The sequence below is a fragment of the Xyrauchen texanus genome, chromosome 49 (genome assembly GCF_025860055.1).
Source record: "Xyrauchen texanus isolate HMW12.3.18 chromosome 49, RBS_HiC_50CHRs, whole genome shotgun sequence".
NCBI lineage: Eukaryota > Metazoa > Chordata > Actinopteri > Cypriniformes > Catostomidae > Xyrauchen > Xyrauchen texanus.
In genome coordinates, this window is record NC_068324.1 from 24,847,533 (window position 1) to 24,867,423 (window position 19,891).

Here is a 19,891-nt window from a genome sequence, read left to right on the forward strand (position 1 = left end):
CAAGCCTCGTCAAATATCGCGCCTATCTTAACCTCGCGATGTTTCCGCTTCAAGCCGTTGACGCTGATTGGCTGCTGTGAGTCAATTTAACCAGTTGAAAACAGACAAGAGCGTTTAGATGCGTGTATTGATGACACTCAACTGAATTCATCTCTGGAGTTTGTAAATAGTCGTTCTAACGTGCATATCAAGGTAAGTGCTGAAAAAGTACTGTTTGGGACTTTGAGTGTGATTTTGTATTATAATTGTAAAAGATCTGGTTTCCGTAAACACAATTTTTAATACCAAAAGTCCAAATAAATGAGACATTTGAGGTTTTAAAACTGTTGCATTAGTGATATAGTGTGTGTATTGTGGAATGGGTTCATTTGGCAGTTTGTATTCACTGAATGTGACTCCGATCAGCTGTGATAGGATCCACGCCCGGACATGTTTCAGTCCCCAGGATAATAATAATGGGCATGCTCTCTGTTGTGACGGACACACTAGATCTGTTATCTTTTTGGTTCAATATACTAAACATATGTGCAGATTTGCAAAGAATAATAAAGCCAGACTTAAGTAATATAGCCTGTAATGTAAATGCTATTTTTCTTTGGTTACGTATGTGTGCTGTCAATGAATATATATTTTTGTAATATTATTGCGTTAATGAACCCATGGTAAAGTTATCAGATTGTATTATCATGGTACTTAAATATGCATCAGTGATTACTGAATCTATATTGCCTGTTATATGGTATTGCTCCATTTATTATATCTATATTTGATATGTATCAATTATTTATGTATCTATATACAATATATGGCAGTGGTGGCTCGGCGGTTAAGGCTCTGGGTTCAAGCCCCAACACCACCAAGACACCACTGTTGGGCTCTTGAGCAAGGCCCTTGAACCTATCTGCTCCAGGGGCACCGTATCATGGCTGACCCTGCACTCTGACTGTGAAAAATAAATAATTTCACCATGTGTATGCAGAAATGTATGTATAATGTGTGACAATTTATTTTTATTTTTTTTATATTTACCCGTAGCCATACACATGGGACTTAAGTGTTTGTTTTTTTTTCTTCACTTTCTGGGCACATTTTTTTTTTTTTTCGAGAATCCTCTCTCTGTTGGATTTGTTTTTCTTTTTTTCTAGAATGATTTGTGGCAGAAAAAAAAACATTGCTTTAAAGTCGCCCTCAGTATTTATGTATATACAGTATGGATGTCATCTTGGGCTTGACACTGACACCTAGGGGTGTAGATGCAGTATCATTTAAATGCAATAGTTTTTAGTTGTCGATTCCAATGTAGAAGTTACATTTTCACAGTCGGCAATGATTAAATAAATCCATGAGCTAAAGCGTCCAGTAACAGGGCGGTTACAGAGATTGAGTAGTATTTGGCTGGTCATTTGATTCTAGCATGGAGGCCCCTAGTCAAGTCAAGTCAAGTGGTTTTTATTGTCGTTTCAACCATATACAGTTAGTACAGTACACAGCAAAACGAGACAACGTTCCTCCAGGACCATGGTGCTACATAAAAACAACAAAGGACCAACATAGGACCACATGAGACAACACAACGAAATAAAATACCTATATATACCTATATAAAGTGCACGTGCAAACATGTGCAAAAAGTACAGGACAGTACAACAAATTACTGACAATGAACAGGACAATAGACAGTGCAGCGCCGACCAGTACACAGTAGTGCAAAAAGATGACAGTTTCTAAAAATGTAAACATAACATACTATGAGATAATGTTCTATGCACATAGCAGTTATTGAGGTAGCAGACAGTTATAAAGTGACAGTTATTAAAGTGCAACTCAGGACACGTGTGTGTCAAACCAGTCTCTGAGTATTGAGAAGTCTGATGGCTTGGGGGAAGAAGCTGTTACACAGTCTGGCCGTGAGGGCCCGAATGCTTCGGTACCTCTTGCCAGACGGGAGGAGGGTAAAGAGTTTGTGTGAGGGGTGTGTGGGGTCAGTCCACAATGCTGGTTGCTTTATGGATACAGTGTTTTTTGTAAATGTCTTTGATGGAGGGAAGAGAGACCCCAATGATCTTCTCAGCTGTCCTCACTATCCTCTGCAGGGCTTTGCGGTCCGAAACGGTGCAAGTCCCAAACCAGGCAGTGATGCAGCTGCTCAGGATGCTCTCAATAGTCCCTCTATAGAATGTAGTGAGGATGGGGGTTGGGAGATGTGCTTTCCTCAGCCTTCGAAGAAAGTAGAGACGCTGCTGGGCTTTCTTGGTGATAGAGCTGGTGTTGAGGGACCAGGTGAGGTTCTCCGCCAGGTGAACACCAAGGAATTTGGTGCTCTTGACGATCTCCACAGAGGAGCCGTCGATGTTCAGCGGAGTGTGTTCACCTTGTGCTCTCCTAAAGTCAACAACCATCTCTTTTGTTTTGTCGACATTCAGGGACAGGTTGTTGGCTCTACACCAGTTCGTCAGCCGCTGCACCTCCTCTCTGTATGCTGACTCGTTGTTCTTGCTGATGAGACCCACCACGGTCGTGTCATCGGCGAACTTGATGATGTGATTCGAGCTGTGCATTGCTGCACAGTCGTGAGTCAGCAGAGTGAACAGCAGTGGACTGAGCACACAGCCCTGGGGGCCCCAGTGCTCAGTGTGGTGGTGGTGGAGATGCTGTTCCCGATCCGGACTGACTGAGGTCTCCCAGTCAGGAAGTCCAGGATCCAGTTGCAGAGGGAGGTGTCCAGGCCCAGCAGGTTCAGCTTTCCAATCAGGTGCTGGGGAATGATTGTGTTGAATGCTGAGCTGAAATCTATGAACAGCATTCGAACGTATGAGTCCTTATTGTCTAGGTGGGTGAGGGCCAGATGGAGGGTTGTGGTGATGGCATCGTCCGTTGAACGGTTTGAACGATACGCAAACTGCAGTGGGTCTAGTGAGGGGGCAGCTGGGTCTTAATCTGCCTCATGACGAGCCTCTCGAAGCACTTCATGATGATGGGTGTAAGTGCGACGGGACAGTAGTCGTTGAGGCAGGACACTGGAGACTTCTTTGGCATGGGGATGATGGTGGTGGCCTTGAAGCACGTTGGAACAACGGCGCTGCTCAGAGAGATGTTGAAGATGTCGGTAAGAACATCTGCTAGCTGGTCTGCACATCCTCTGAGCACTCTGCCAGGAATGTTGTCTGGTCCAGCAGCCTTCCGTGGGTTGACTCTACGTAGAGTTTTCCTCACATCTGCCGTGGTAAGACAGAGCACCTGGTCGTTGGGAGGAGGGGTGGACTTCCTCGCCATCACGTCGTTCTGCACTTCAAACCGAGCGTAGAAGTCGTTCAGCGCATCTGGAAGGGAGGCATCTTTGTCACAGGCAACTGATGTTGTCCTGTAGTTGGTGATGGCCTGGATGCCCTGCCACATGCGCGCGTGTCACCGCTGTCCTGGAAGTGACTGTGGATTCTCTGGGCGCATGCGCGCTTTGCCTCTCTGATTGCCCGTGACAGTTTGGCCCTAGCTGTTCTTAGGGCTGCCTTATCGCCTGCTCTGAAGGCGGAGTCTCGGACCTCAGCAGCGTGCGCACCTCCGCAGTCATCCACGGCTTCTGGTTGGAGCGTGTGGTGATGGTCTTGAGAAAGTGACATCATCAATGCACTTGCTGATGTAGCTGGTCACTGATGCTGTGTATTCCTCCAAGTTGGTAGAATCGCCATATGTTGCAGCCTCCCTGAACATGTGCCAGTCAGTACACTCAAAACAGTCCTGAAGAGCAGAGATGGCTCCTGCTGGCCAGGTTTTCACCTGCTTCTGAAGCGGTTTTGTGCGCCTGACGAGCGGTCTGTATGCTGGAATTAACATAACAGAGATGTGGTCTGAGTAGCCGAGGTGGGGGCGGGCTCCGCCCGCACGCGCCTGGGATGTTTGTGTAAACAAGATCAAGCCGTTCAGCCCTCTCGTTGCAAAGTCCACATACTGATGGAATTTAGGGAGCACTGTCTTGAGATTTGCATGGTTGAAATCTCCGGCGACAATAAACAGTCCGTCGGGGTGAGCGTTCTGCAGTTCGCTCATAGCCCCATACAGTTCACAGAGCGCTTCCTTAGCGTTAGCGCTGGGGGAATGTAAACCCGGTTATGCAAACAGTGGTGAATTCCCGTGGTAGATAAAAAGGTCTGCATCTAACAGTCACAAGCTCCAACAGCAATGAACAGTAACTAGAGACTAGCATAGAGTTCTTGCACCATTCCGTGTTGATGTAAACACACAAGCCACCACCGCGAGTCTTACCGCAGAGAGCTGTATTTCTGTCGGCACGAAACGAGGCGAGCCCGTCTAGCTGAATGGCGGCATCCGGAACTCTGTCGCTGAGCCACGTCTCCGTGAAAACAAAGACGCAGCAGTCTCTAAACTCACGCTGCGTAGCCTGCTGGAGTCGGATATAGTCCAGTTTATTGTCCAGGAGCAAACATTTGAGAGCAGGATAGACGGGAGAGCCGGCCGGCTAGGGTTTGTTTTAGCCTAGCATGGACCCCCGCCCTCTTTCCGCGCTTCGCTCGCGACACCGCTTACGACGTCCTCGCCACCAGCATCAGGCGACGCCGAGGGCTGGAGGCCTCGTCTCCGCAGCAAGCCGAGTACGCGTAGCGCCTCCTGCAGGTCATCATGCAGCTTGGTTTTTGCATGAGTCTTATATTTGAGTAGTGTCTGGCGATGGTAGACACGAACACTGGTTGCTCCGATGTCCATGTGTTGCAAAAGTCGGGCTTTTTTAACAAAAATAGCACCATTGTGGATCCGGAGTGGCCGCTGCGTGCTACCGCGCCGCCATCTTGGATCACCGTTGAGGGGACCCCCCTCCTGTAAAATACAAAGCTTTTATAGGGTTACTGATTTGACTGGAGTCTTCATTTCATTCATTCTCTCGTAATTTACTCACCCTCATAATAAACTAGATGTGTATGACTTTCTTTCTTCTGCAGAACACAAAGGAAGATTTTTAGAAGAATATTTCAGCACTGTCGATCCATACAATGCAAGAGAATATTGACCAAATCCCCAGAAAGCACATTAAGGCAGCATAAAATTAAACACAACGACTCCAGTGGTTAAATCTATATCTTCTTAAGCAATCCAATTGGGCAGGGAGGTGCACAGACATTTTGGGGTGCAGGTGGGAGGGAGGGCATCGGAACTCGACAGTCTCACTTGAGACTTGATATTTAATTTTTTTTTTTTTATTTATTTTTTTATTCAGTAAATATATTTGTTTGACAGGGAAGCTGTGTGCAAACAGGAATATATATGTATAAATTAAACATTTTCACAATCCCGTGCTATTGCGCAAACGTTCGTTATTGCGATTTTAATCAGGCTACTTGTCCAGTCGGGCAAGTAAAATTCTCTTTAAATTGCCTGTTCAAATTTCCACTTGTCCCGATCAAGCATTATGTTGATTTTATGGATGTGTGTTCTGCAGAAGAAAGTAAGTCATACACACCTGGGATGACATGAGTAAATGATGAGTGGGTTTTCATTTTTGGGTGAACTATCCCTTTAATTGTAACTGCTAAAAAATTATGGGATTGTTACAGAGTAAGACTTGTCTGTTATTTGTGGTTTTAGAGGAAGCTGGGTTGTTGTGATACCTCCTTGTGATATCGCAATATCAAAACTTTATTACTTCATTTTGGGTTAAATAAAGCTGTTTTAAGATATTTCATCTTCTGCTTCCTTTGCTCTGTTCTCAGGGTAATTGAGTATGGGTCTGTGGTTGCTGCTGTTGTGGGTGCTGAGTATGCAGTATGGTCAGGTGGATGCTTTCTTTGACTGGATGAAGAAGCATGAACCAGCTCCTCCTGCCCCTCCACAAAAACCTGTTGCCCCTGTTCTGATACAAGTAGATGCCCCACCCTTTGAAATGAATGTTGCTGATGAAAAGTTTCTGGCTGAAGCCAAACAGATGGAACTCAGTCCTCTGGACAGCTGCCATTTCCGGGTAAGTGCAACAGCAAGTTATGATGTATATCTGATGATAAATGTAATGTAGAGTTAAAAATTGTTGCAAGTATCAAAAGATGTTTTCTTAAAGGTGCAGACATGTACTATTTTTTTTTTTTTTTTTTTTTCTCAACCAAAAAAAATAAAATGTATCTAAACCAAGCATGTATATATTTAAAATCAGAAGCACTCGCATGAGATGAACACTAATAAAAGCTGTTTTATTCTACATGGAGAGGGCCCCCCAGAGGCATTTCCAGCATTGAAGGACATCCGGGGCTTAGACCAGACAATTTTATTTTCACACTAGCAACAACTTCTCTGTAGTCCAAAGCTGGTGAGAGGGTATTCTTTGAGTTTTGCTCTGGCTGGGCCTGTTTCTACAGTTCCTAAATCTTCCACTCTAGTACTATCCTCAACATCCTCTCTCCTCCCTGAATCATCTGTATGCAAAAGAACAGATACAGCACATAACTTATTGCAAATCAGCTTCAAACAACTAATTCATCAAGTGCTACATATGTCAAATTGTAGACCAATACCATTGAAGAAAATGTATTGGGAAGAGAAGATCTATCGCGATTCTTGAATTGCCATGTGCATTACCATAAAGTCATCACAAAAGAGTTATATTATAGTGAGTAAAGTGAGGTAAAAAAAAACATTTAATATAAATAATTTTTATTTTTTGACATAAATAGTCAAAATGATGTATAAGATCCTAAGTTAAAGCAATACATGAATGACTTTAGTCTAAGTTCATTGACACACCATGGCATCGAACTGTATATAATTCTCAATGTTCATCTGTCAAATTCAACAACAATAACAACAACAACAACAATTTACATTTATATAGTGCTTTTCTAGGCACTCAAAGCGCTTTACATAGTATAGGGGGAATCTCCTCAACCACCACCAGCATCCACCTGGATGATGCGACGGCAGCCATAGTGCGCCAGAACGCCCACCACACACCAGCTATTGGTGGAGAGGAGATGGTAGAGTGATGTAGCCAATTTAGGGATGGAGATTATTAGGAGGCCATGATAGATAGGGGCCAATGGGGGGAATTTGGCTAGGACACCGGGGTTAAAAATCCTTTCATTAGGATCATTAGGAGCATTGGGATAAACAATGTTTCACTTTTAACTTTCTCTAAAGTAAAGTGACTGATTAACTGTTACCAGTTTCCATGCCTGATTCTGGCACAGCAGCTCCTCAATCTGTTGCTCATCTTTGCTACACTCTACAAAACCATTTAATCAAAGTGTATATTTACTTCAAACTAATATCACAAAATAAGTCACACATACAATTTATGCTACTGCTTATTGGTTATCTTAGAGAAAACAACACCTGATAAACAAGAAAAGTACAGTCCGAACGGGACTCGAACCGACGTCTCCGGCGTGAGAGACTGATGCGCTAACAAGGAGGCTAGAGGCTACAACATGTAATGGCAGTCGGTAGTGGACCTCTTGAGGTTTAGCCTACTGTGGGTGAAAGCCAGCCAGATGAGGATCTTCAGACTTTAAGGACAAAAACAAATGTGAATTCTTACCCACTGACTTCTTTCGGAAAAATCCCCAAAGCCTCATTTGCTTCATTTTTGCTGTCTTTCCTGCTAACTGCTGTTAACTCGCCACTAAGTAAAGTTAGTTGATGTCAGCTCCTCACCTACCTGCTGCATATTCAACAGAGAGGAAGAAACTGAGTCGACAATAGGCTACCGACAGCAAAGAAACTTATTCTATAGGCTAGATTATGCCTATGTCTATATTTACAGGCTGTATGCAGTATGTGCAAAGCCAAAGCACAATGAAATAAGGCAACTTATGATTTCGGGGGTTTACATAGGCTATTGTCCGGTTTCATATGTGTCAGTCAACTATTCAAAATACATTTGGGGCTACACTCAAAACATTCAGGGCTGAAGCCCCGGCAAAATCGGCTGCCGCTGCCTCTGGGGCACCCTCATGGGGTGGCCATGTTAGGATCCCTTGACCAACTGACCAACTACCAAGCACTTCATCTCAGTAACCGGCCTGTTGTTTGAAAGTTTATCTCCTGGATAAATGAATCATGGCTTACTATGAATAGTGAAATTGTACAATGGCATCAGTAACTGAAAACTAATGCGTTTGAACAATGCTTCATCCACACCCCTAGGTGTCAGTGTAAGTCCAGATGCCATGAACAAATAAAAGATTGAATGCAACATAAGTAGATGTTTGATTTAAATTGTACACATCACTTACATCAGCAAGGGCCAGCCTGTAATTCTTACAATCCATTTTTAACCATATATTACTCTGAAATAACATTTACCGGCCTTCTGGCACGTAACTGTTTTATTTAATGTATTTACAATTTTTGGCATCTAATTTAAATGCTCCTTTTAATAGGTTGTTGCTCAGCTGAAAGCGACTTGTGGTGACCTATCAGAGGAGCAGCTAGCCAAACTGGGCGTGGCTTTGTTTAACTGCCAATCAGAGGTAGAGGGTCGCAGGACTTACCCTTGCACTGAAGAAATGGTAAAAAAAAAAATGGAGCAATGGCTAAAACTTTCAAATTTTTTAGCTTTTGTGAAGATTGCTAATAAATGTTCTCTCCCTGCAGACTATTAAAGAGTGCACAGCGGACATGGACTCAGACATGTGGAATGCATATCACATTGTCAGTAATCGAGCACGCTCCGTGTGTTACGTCACGCGCCAGCAGCACTTCCGCAAACGCACAGAATTAACCGTAAACGCCCTGATCTCCACTGCAACTAGTCAACTGGACGCCATGAACGATCTGAAGGTGTTTTATTCAATGGGGTGCCTGACTTTTGGCATGACGCCTAGATTTCTTCTTACTCCTCCCCAATAGTCATTTAAAATGATTTAATGTGCTTTTTTCTTTTCTGTTGTTCTATTGATTGGACGCACAGATATTATTGTCCCAAATTCCTGCCATTGGTCAAGATGCTCAAATGAAGCAATGTTTGTAAAAGAGCCAGTGTTTACACGTTTCAGGGGAAATAATTATTTGAATGGCTAACTTTTAGTTGATTGCTTATTAAGACTATTAAATATAGAAGAGATCAGTTTAACATCTAAAAATGAAACACATCAGCTTTAATGTTCTGTGGTTCTTTGTGTGAACTGCAGGAAGGTCAGAAAGAACTGAGGGAGATGACCGCTGCCTCACTGGATAAGCTGCTGGAGGGTCACAGTGCTCTGCAGATCCAGCAGGTGGTGCTGAAGGAAGGTCAAGATCAGCTGGATGCTTCGATCAGTGAGAATCTGCAGAGGCTGGCACAGGAGAAAGCTCTCATTAGCACCGGGCAGAAGCTAGTGGCACAGTTGATTCTGGGCATCACACAGAGAATGGGTCAGTCACTGTTGCTTAAAGGGATAATTCACGCAGAAATAAAATGAATTCTCTCATTGACTTTCTTCTGCTAAACACATATGATGATTTTTAGAAGAATATTTCAGCTCTGTAGGTCCATACAATGCAAGTGAATTGTGACAAAAATGTTGATCCTCAAAAAGCACAAAGGATACTGGGAGGTTTTAGCAAAAGGACTTAAATATTGATCGGTTTCTCACCCACACCTATAATATCACTTCTGAAGACATGGATTAAAACACTGGAGTCACATGGTTTACTTTGTGCTGCCTTTATTTGTTTTTTGGAGCTTAAAAATTTTGGCACCCATTCATTTGCATTGTTGACCTACAGAGCTGAAATATTCTTCAAAAAATCTTAATTTGTGTTTTGCAGAAGAAAGTCAGTCATACACATCCGGGATGGCATGAGGGTGAGTAAATGATGAGAGAATTTCTATTTTTGGTTCAACTTTCTTTTTAAACAATGAACAGGGTTCAAAGGGTATGAAAAACCTGTAAATAACAGGGAAATTGATTGGTGGGAATCCTGAAGGAGTGACCTGTGGATTCTCATTTTGCTCTTTTACATATTGAGACATCAGATTCAACTTTGTTGATTTCAGAGGGGCGTGAAATGTATTCATGAAGTTACTGGGTTAGAAATGTTGTTTATTTAACTTTTACATTGAAGTAAAATTTGAGCGCCTGCTGTTAATGTTTTTTCATCCTTTTGGTTTCATGTTTGTTTAACATCTCCAGAGAATGTTAGTGGACAGATGAAGGATCAGGCCGCAGAAGTTCAGGACGGACATCAGGCTATTCTCGCTGACCTTGCTTTGGTCCGAGGAAGTGCTCAGGACATCTACGATAAAATGGGTGATTTCTTCTCCGTAATGAAGCATCTTGTCTGAAAATAAACGGGCCCATTTGCCATCACTTATTATTGGTGCTTGCTAATGCACATGAATAATACCTCATGTTATTGTTTTAGAGCTGAATCTGAACGGGTTCCTGCAGCAGCAAAACACTACTGCTCAGTTCTACTCTGAGCTCATGAGTAAACTGGAGCGTATGAATGGGACACTTGGGTACATGCTGATGTATCTGGACAACATGCAGAATCGACTAGAGGACAAACTGCATGTGATCCAAGGCTATCTTGGATCGGCAGGTACTTCTGTTGGCCCGCTAGCATGGAAGCAGTTTGAGATAGTCAATCCATCTCATGTTTGTTGATCTTGTGCACATGTTTTTATGTCTTGCAGATGGCAGCATTTGCTTTTCTTTGATGTAATAAACATTGTTGTTACAAATCCTAGGGATTTAATTCATTCTACTGATGACTCGTCACAACAGTAATGTTATGTTGCTGGCTTACATAAGATTTTAGAAATTGAGAGAAACTGTGCATGAAATATGAAACTATTGTTTTTTAATGTTGTTGATTAGAAGCAATATATTTTTTTATTTATTGATAAATATTAGGTATTAACAACTCTGAGCTCACAGTTGAGCTGTCTTTTAAAGGTTTGTAAGCTGTAGTTAAAATCAATTCCCATTCGGAAACAAAATATAGATTTTTGTTTTTATTATTATTGCGAAACCAGACTGTTTTGCTCTGATGACTTGTCATTCCGTAATGCTTTGTATTTTTGCCATCATTTTCTAGCAATAGTGTTAAAGTTGCATTTAATTATAGCTTTATATATTAGCTGTATGAAATTGCTCATTTAAATCTTAGTTGTTTTTTGTCAAGAACTTGAAAATGTTGGCAGGGCAAGTAAAGATCTAAATTACTGGCTAGAAGAAATAAACACTTCCTGTTGAGCCCTGTATTATTGTGTCTCTTAATGGAAAGATCTGTCAAAAGTTAAGCAAATAACTATTTTCCAGTAGTAGCAAACTGTCTGTTGTTACCAAAGGTTTTCTGCAGGTTCACCATAGAAGCAAATTGACCTAAAATTAAACAAGTTTTCTGCAAATAAATACTTCCTGCATGGGAGTTTAATTGTGTTAAGAGATTTAACTCAGGGAATTTTCGTAGGAGATTTTGGCAGTGTTCAGAAGTCATAATTTGCTATTAATATTGTCTAATTCTCTTTAGGCCTGAGCCTGAGTGCTCTGTGGACGTGTGTGATTCACACTGGTTACTTCCTGCTGTCTGCGGTACTGCTGTCGTTCCTGCAGTGTGCCACATTCTCTCGCGTCTCTCTGCTCCTCGCTGTGCCAATCAATGCAGTCGCAGAGATCAACCAGCAGTCTGCTCTTGACCTGGTCTCACTCACTCTACTGTTGTTCACACTTTCACTAGGTAGTGTATATGTGCTGAGAACAATACTGCATCTGTGAATGTATTAACACAGGGGATCTCAATCTTTTAAGGATTTAACCCTTAAATACATAGGTGTTTCGCCAAACATTATTCCATGCCTCGGATCTTTAGCGGCCCGACCCTTACTGTACAGTTGTCAGATGTTTACATACACTTGGGTTGAAGTCATTAAAACTCCACAGATTTAATATTAGTAAACTATAGTTTTGGCAAGTCATTTAGGACATCTACTTTGTGCATGACACAAGTCGTTTTTCCAACAATTGTTTACAAACAGATTGTTTTACTTTTAATTGACTATATCTCCATTCCAGTGGGTCAGAAGTTTACATGCACTAAGTTAACTGTGCTTTTAAGTAGCTTGGAAAATTCCAGAAAATTATGTCAAGTCTTTTAGACAATTAGCCAGTTAGCTTCTGTTAGGAGGTGTACTGAATTGGAGGTGTACCTGTGGATGTATTTTAAGGCCTACTTTCAAACTCAGTGCCTCTCTGCTTGCCATCATAGGAAAATAAAAGAAATCCGCCAAGACCTCAGAAAACATATTGTGGACCTCCACAAGTCTGGTTCATCCTTGGGAGCAATTTCCAAACTGGAAAACTGAGTGTAAATATATTTGGCTGTGGTGTAAGTTAACTTCTGTTTTCAACTGTATATCTATCTCAAATTGATCTACAAAATGCCCAGATAGTCTCAAATTTTCAAAGCATTTTCAAGACTATTATTACTATTTATTAGAAAATATTAGAATAGGATATATTTTCATATTGTGACATTTTTCATATATGCAACAAATGATAGAATGGGATTCATTCCTTCCACGCAGTAATCTCAGGAGACACAACTGGCTGTCAAATAAATATTGAGTTACATAACGCATAAGAAAGGGTGGATTAAGAACCGTGGAGGTACCCCATGACGTGACTACGTTCACCTTTATGTGCTACAGGACGCTTGGCAGATTTGGTTGGATTTTTCAAATGGATGGAAGAAAAGTTTGGAGAAATGCCTTGCTGCCAATTATATGTACTTTTTAATTATGAACTGATTCAAAATCATGCGTGCACATCCCTATTAATAACGCTAGCCTTTTCAAATACCAAAATCACTTTCTGGTTATTTGCACATGTTTAGAGGTCCGTCCCAATCGGAGTCGGACGGTCCCCAACAAACCATCAGGTTTTGAGCCAGGTTCAGTTTTTAGCTATAGGGCGAGTTACGGGACGGACTTCTTTGTTTTGCCGCGCCACAACTCCCTGCATTAAGTTTAAATAACTTCAATATTTATTAACACATCTCGAGACACCGGTGTTCTGTTTCATCATTTGTTTGCGCTGCATCAAGCTTTTTCAGCGCTGCTGTCACAAATCGACCTTCTGATGAAGTTCAGGTTGCAAAAAAAAAAGGTGTTTTTCACCTGGAAAAGTTTCAGCGCTTGATAAACGGTGAACCAATGTTTTTTCCCCCTTTTGCTCAGGTGTGCAGACAATCTAAATCATTTCAAATCAAAGCACCCGAAGAGGTCTATAGACCGTAGCGTGCGCTGCCTCATGGAAATTGAATCTGTCCAGGAAGAATTACGCATTTTCCCTTGATTAAGAATAAACCTCCTGTGTTGCAGGCAGTGATGGAGATCATTTTTGTTTGATTTTATCATTTGAAGATCTATGCATTGTGCACTTTATTCCCTGCTAATCTGAGATTGTGTTTGATCCATCCATGACAATAATCGTTCTTTATTCCCCAGTCCTGACTCCTGACAAAAAACTGAATAACTGTTCAAGAACGCTCACATTTAACCAAATATTACAAATGTTTACTGTGCACATTTCTTGTGTATTAAGGCATCTTTCACCTTATAATTAAACATTAAATACATGCAGGACTTTTTAAAGTCATCCATACTGTTGCACAAATTCTGTCTCTTATATGAATTTAAACCATCAGCTTTGTGCACAGCCAGGGTAAACTGCACCTTATCTTTGTGTTTGGAAACATTTTGTGAATCAGTGTTGTGTTCTCTGTAGTCCTGCAAATAAACAAGCAGCGCCTGTGAGATGCAGATTCCTTGAGTGCGTACTCGAGTGTCTGTGCTCGCGCTGCTGTAGTCCAGCACACATTCGGCATTTCACATAAGGCTGACATTTACATGGATTTACAAAAGGTATCTCAAAATAAATAAATGAATGGAGTTAGAGCTCTGGGCCCTTTAGGTTTAGAGGCCCTGCACATACACTCACCTAAAGGATTATTAGGAACACCATACTAATACTGTGTTTGACCCCCTTTCTTCTTCAGAACTGCCTTAATTCTACGTGGCATTGATTCAACAAGGTGCTGAAAGCATTCTTTAGAAATGTTGGCCCATATTGATAGGATAGCATCTTGCAGTTGATGGAGATTTGTGGGATGCACATCCAGGGCACGAAGCTCCCGTTCCACCACATCCCAAAGATGCTCTATTGGGTTGAGATCTGGTGACTGTGGGGGCCATTTTAGTACAGTGAACTCATTGTCATGTTCAAGAAACCAATTTGAAATGATTCGAGCTTTGTGACATGGTGCATTATCCTGCTGGAAGTAGCCATCAGAGGATGGGTACATGGTGGCCATAAAGGGATGGACATGGTCCGAAACAATGCTCAGGTAGGCCGTGGCATTTAAACGATGCCCAATTGGCACTAAGGGGCCTAAAGTGTGCCAAGAAAACATCCCCCACACCATTACACCACCACCACCAGCCTGCACAGTGGTAACAAGGCATGATGGATCCATGTTCTCATTCTGTTTACGCCAAATTCTGACTCTACCATCTGAATGTCTCAACAGAAATCGAGACTCATCAGACCAGGCAACATTTTTCTAGTCTTCAACTGTCCAATTTTGGTGAGCTCTTGCAAATTGTAGCCTCTTTTTCCTATTTGTAGTGGAGATGAGTGGTACCCGGTGGGGTCTTCTGCTGTTGTAGCCCATCCGCCTCAAGGTTGTGCATGTTGTGGCTTCACAAATGCTTTGCTGCATACCTCGGTTGTAACGAGTGGTTATTTCAGGCAAAGTTGCTCTTCTATCAGCTTGAATCAGTCGGCCCATTCTCCTCTGACCTCTAGCATCAACAAGGCATTTTCACCCACAGGACTGCCGCATTACTGGATGTTTTTCCCTTTTCACACCATTCTTTGTAAACCCTAGAAATGGTTGTGCGTGAAAATCCCAGTAACTGAGCAGATTGTGAAATACTCAGACCGGCCCGTCTGGCACCAACAACCATGCCACGCTCAAAATTGCTTAAATCACCTTTCTTTCCCATTCTGACATTCAGTTTGGAGTTCAGGAGATTGTCTTGACCAGGACCACACCCCTAAATGCATTGAAGCAACTGCCATGTGATTGGTTGATTAGATAATTGCATTAATGAGAAATTGAACAGGTGTTCCTAATAATCCTTTAGGTGAGTGTAAGATACACGTGTATTTTCTAAGGCACTTTGAGTCTAAATAGACCTACGAATCACAGGTTTCCAAATCATACTGTTCATGTTACACTTGCTATAGTTTACTTCCATGTTGCTTCGTCAAATAGCAATGTCAAATGTAAATGAATTGGATTTAAGTTTTGTATTTTTTTTTTTTTTTTTTTTAACTGCTTTTATTTTTGTCCTGAATTTCACCATGAAAATAGCCCTAGAATTTTGTTAAAGGAATATTCTGAGTTCAATACAAGTTAAGCTGAGTCAACAACATTTGTGACATAACATTGATTTACCACAAAAAAAATTATTTTGACTTGCTCTTCTTTTTCTTTAAAAAAAAAAAAAAAGAAGCAAAAATCTGTGTTACAGTGACCATAGAAGCAAACAGGGGCAATGTTTTGAATGTTTAAAATACTCACTGTTTAAAAAAACCATATGTGACATTTTCTGTGTGACGTTATATCCAATTTTACTTACAATAACCATGACGATGTAATGTCAACAAACACTGAAAGCCTGAAATGACTACAAATTATGAATGAACTTAACAGCTCAAATAAAACATGAGTTTTTCAGAAGAATTCATGGGTGCTTTTTATAAAATTATAAGCTTCATATTTCTGCATTTAAACCCTCATTAATGTGGCCCACTGATCTATATATGTGGCCCCATTCACTTCTACTGTAAGTGACTCACTGTAACCTAAATTTATTGTATTAATTTTTTTGGGTGTTGATTGTTCAAATGCCGTTGATTGACTTTAACTTGTATTAAACCAGGAATATTCCTTTTTAAAAATGAACAAATGCACAAACAAACATAAATCAAGTCAGAATCAGCAGCACCACCTTGAGGAACAAAAAGCATACTTCACTTTTATAGATATGAAAATCATATTTATGAAAGCGCACAAGTGACACGATTACATGTGTTGTGTTCCACTATTCATAAGAGAAATGCTGAGGATTACTAAAGAGGTGTGTGCATAACTCTAATAAATGGAATTAAGGGGGTGGAATGATGTCCTGGGTTAGACCTGAGGTATATAGTTCATAGGGGTAGAGGCCCCAAGGTTGAGAACTTCTGTAGAATCATTAATGATGGTGGTCTTATGTGTGAGCTTTTTACATGCTTTTGTTCTTCTCAGGTTTATGTGACTGTTCCTCCTCCCTTTCATCTACTTGTATTCCAGGTCGCTGGTTTTTGCTACAGGTGATGTTGGAGTTGTCCAAAATGAAGGGTCCGACCTGCAGCCCTCCCTCTCTTCCTTTAGGCGCACCTAAAGAGAAAACACCAGAAAGGGAGAGACATTTGACTGAGCACTGCCCAGCATCATCCACCACTCCTGTGCAGTGAGTCTTTTAACACTTGAATCAATCAAGGAAAAGTTTTGTTTGAATAAACGGTCATCTCTGCAGAAGCATATCAAGAACGGAAACTGACGATAACTTGGGGGTTGTTTACACAGGGCACATATTCTACCCTCGTGTAGTGCTGTGAAAAACTATTAATTGAAGTGAATCAGTTGTTTCTGACAGTTCATATATAGTTCTCACAAATGATTCACTGATTCACTTGAGCCCTGTGCAGCCTTAAAGGGACTTTGCTTTCTTTTTGAAGCAAAGTGTTTTAGTGTATGATAATTAAACATGGTTTTTCTATAAAGTAGTTACCATGATTGTGGTAATACGGTTAATTTTGTGGTTGCTATGGTTTTACTACAGATACTATGATTACTGGTTATTATTTACATTTATGCATTTGGCAGACGCTTTTATCCAAAGCGACTTACGGAGCCCTTATTACAGGGACAATCCCCCTGGAGCAACCTGGAGTTTAGTGCCTTACTCAAGGACACAATGATGGTGGCTGTGGGGTTTGAACCAGTTTCCTTCTGATTACCAGATTTCCAGTTATGTGCTTTAGCCCACTACACCACCACCACTCCATATGGTTGATATGGTTATTTCTCGTAAGGTAATGTCACCCTAATTAAATATATAACTTCTAAATCCACCAAAAGAAGGTTGGGCTTACAGTAGTACATTTAAAATGGAAGCTTTAGTGTTTCTTGAAAGCAAACACTGGTGGTTCAAAAAATGTAATGACAAATATTCACTATACAGGTGCTGGTCATATAATTAGAATATCATAAAAAAGTTTATTTATTTCAGTAATTCCATTCAAAAAGTGAAACTTGGATAATGTATACATTCATTCCACACAGACTGATATATTTCAAGAGTTCATTCCTTTTAATTTTGATGATTATAACTGACAACTAATGAAAAACCCCAAAATCAGTATCTCAGAAAATGAGAATATTGTGGAAAAAGTTCAATATTGAAGACACCGGGTGCCACACTCTAATCAGCTAATTAACTCAAAACACCTGCAAAGGCCTTTAAATGGTCTCTCAGTCTAGTTCTGTAGGCTACACAATCATGGGGAAGACTGCTGACTTGACAGCTGTCCAAAAGACAACCATTGACACCTCTCACAAGGGGTGTGAGAGGTCAAACCTGGGCTCTCATAGCACCCGAGCAGTGCCACAGACTGATCGACTCCATGCCACGCCGCATTGCTGCAGTAATTCAGGCAAAAGGAGTCCCAACTACGGTAAGTATTGAGTGCTGTACATGCTCATACGTTTCATGTTCATACTTTTCAGTTGACCAACATTTCTAAAAACCCTTTTTTTGTATTGGTCTTAAGTAATATTCAAATTTTCGGAGATACTGAATTTGGGATTTTCATTAGTTGTCAGTTTTAATCCTCACAATTAAATGAAATAAACATTTGAAATATATCAGTCTGTGTGGAATGAATGAATATAATATCCAAGTTTCACTTTTTGAATGGAATTACTGAAATCAACTTTTTGATGATATTCTAATTATATGACCAGCACCTGTATTTCTGTTTCCATAGAAATGACCCAGACTGTGATTTGGAGGTGGATGGCTTCATGATGGGTATGATGCTTTCATTAACCTAAATTTCATGTATATACACAGTCTTAAGCCTGATTATTTATTTATTTTTATTTTGTAGGTGATCCATGCTTGTTGGTTGCGTCCCCGTCTCAGCCTCTCATCCCTCTGAAGTTCAGTCATCATACTTTTGGCACGCAGAACCATTCAACCCCCAGACTGCAGAATCGCCACAGCATTGGAGGAGTGAGAAGAACTGGATTATATAAAAAATGGAAAGCTAATTGCTAGAATTTATTCAATTTTGACAAGTTAAAAGTATACTGAATTCTATATGGCAGGTCACAAGGATGTCTTAATATCAGTGTTTTAAAGTATAACCGATGGATCTAAATCATTCTCTCATTGGCAGGCATTGCTGGAGAATATTCCTCAGAGGGACCTGGGAGGAGTGTTGGAGATAATGAACCACTCACGAAGCTCGAGTCCCAGCTATTCACTTGCCAGCAACAGGTACGTGCTTTGTTGAAGCTGAAGTGTACTATTTCTGCATCACTAACAGGGTCCTTAAAAGTCTTAAATGTCATTGATTAAGTTCTCTACAATTTAAGGTCTTAAAAAGTCTAATAAATTAGATTTATAAACTCTGCAGCAGCCCTGTACTAGCTACACCAAATGTATTTGCAAAAGTAATATTTAAACTGGATTAAATCACTTCACAGGTCACTGAATACTTGTATGTCTATTTGGGTTTCCCCTCTCATTTTCCTAGCTCATTTTCGGGTCGTCCTTTGTGCAGCGGTACCACACGGCTTGGTCAACCATGTAAGAAGAGGGCTGTGGTGGGTCAGAACTTCTGTAGGGTACATGAAGGTGACCACACACCCTACAGTCAACTGTGAAATGGGTTTTTCTTCTGTGTTTGGTTACTTAGCAGTCTGTTTTAAGAAGAACTAACACTATATACTGTATATGTTGACTAATACAGCACTTAAACTATTCAATCTTAGTGATTTTATGTGGTTTTGGTCATGGAGTTTTTAATACATTTTTAGTTTATTGCAGTGTCTTTTTTTTTTTTTTTTTTTTTTTTTAAATCTAATTTGCATTATTTATAATAAATTATGAAAAATGTGATTTCTTTCAAGAATACGCTCGTCTCAGTTCGTTAACTTGGGCATGTGCTAGTTTGCAAATACTTATGCTTACTTTATATCTGCAACTGCATTATATTTTTGGAAGCATTAAAATGTTCTTGGAGAAAAAAAAATTTGTGATTCTAATGAATGTACATTTCCTTGATCGACAAACACAGGCCTTGACAGGATTGGAGTATAGTAGCAGAATCTATATAAAACTATTTAAAGCGATTCAATTTGTGTGTTCTCTGCTTACAAAGGAGTAACATTTTCTGACCATTATATTTAAAAACAGAAATGTTATTATGACAAACTAACTGCTCCACCACAAGGTTGTTGTCTTGTAGCTTTCTTGCCTGAAGAAAGCGATTCGTTGGCAGCTTTTCAGAAAACGTTTTTCAGAATTTGCCATTTAAATTCTGCTTTGTGGCACTTTTCTGGACCCATTACAACACAACAGTGCCCGTCCACTTTTTCAGCCGTCTCTGTTTTCGTAAGTACTTTATCTATTGGGATATAATAAGAGCCTTTTATAATTCTTCTAATAACTTTCAGAGCGATCACATGAACAATCTGTTATAGAACTATAAATCTTGACACCAGCAGTCTCCTTGGCTATCAGGATTTCAAGCTTGATTACACTTCCTAGTCCTCTGCACAAACC

General features: G+C 40.6%; 1 protein-coding gene across 1 annotated transcript; it reads left to right on the forward strand.

The window, feature by feature from the left end:
• Positions 1-107: 107 nt before the first annotated feature.
• Positions 108-19,152, forward strand: LOC127640068 (protein brambleberry-like). Its single transcript, XM_052122451.1, has 13 exons — positions 108-192; positions 5,721-5,968; positions 8,379-8,507; positions 8,593-8,778; positions 9,129-9,351; positions 10,113-10,229; positions 10,345-10,524; positions 11,458-11,664; positions 16,348-16,507; positions 18,087-18,130; positions 18,210-18,334; positions 18,501-18,601; positions 18,861-19,152. The coding sequence occupies exons 2-13, from the start codon at positions 5,732-5,734 to the stop codon at positions 18,988-18,990; spliced, it is 1,839 nt and encodes a 612-aa protein (XP_051978411.1). The 5' UTR covers positions 108-192; positions 5,721-5,731; the 3' UTR covers positions 18,991-19,152.
• Positions 19,153-19,891: the final 739 nt, after the last annotated feature.

What these genes read in the sequence shown, in the direction of transcription:
- LOC127640068 (XM_052122451.1), top strand. Translation starts at nt 5,732, where the DNA reads ATGGGTCTGTGGTTGCTGCTGTTGTGGGTGCTGAGTATGCAGTATGGT. An exon ending in GGGCATCACACAGAGAATGG is followed by an intron (nt 9,352 to 10,112) that starts GTCAGTCACTGT and finishes TAACATCTCCAG; the next exon opens with AGAATGTTAGTGGACAGATG. An exon ending in TATTCACTTGCCAGCAACAG is followed by an intron (nt 18,602 to 18,860) that starts GTACGTGCTTTG and finishes TCATTTTCCTAG; the next exon opens with CTCATTTTCGGGTCGTCCTT.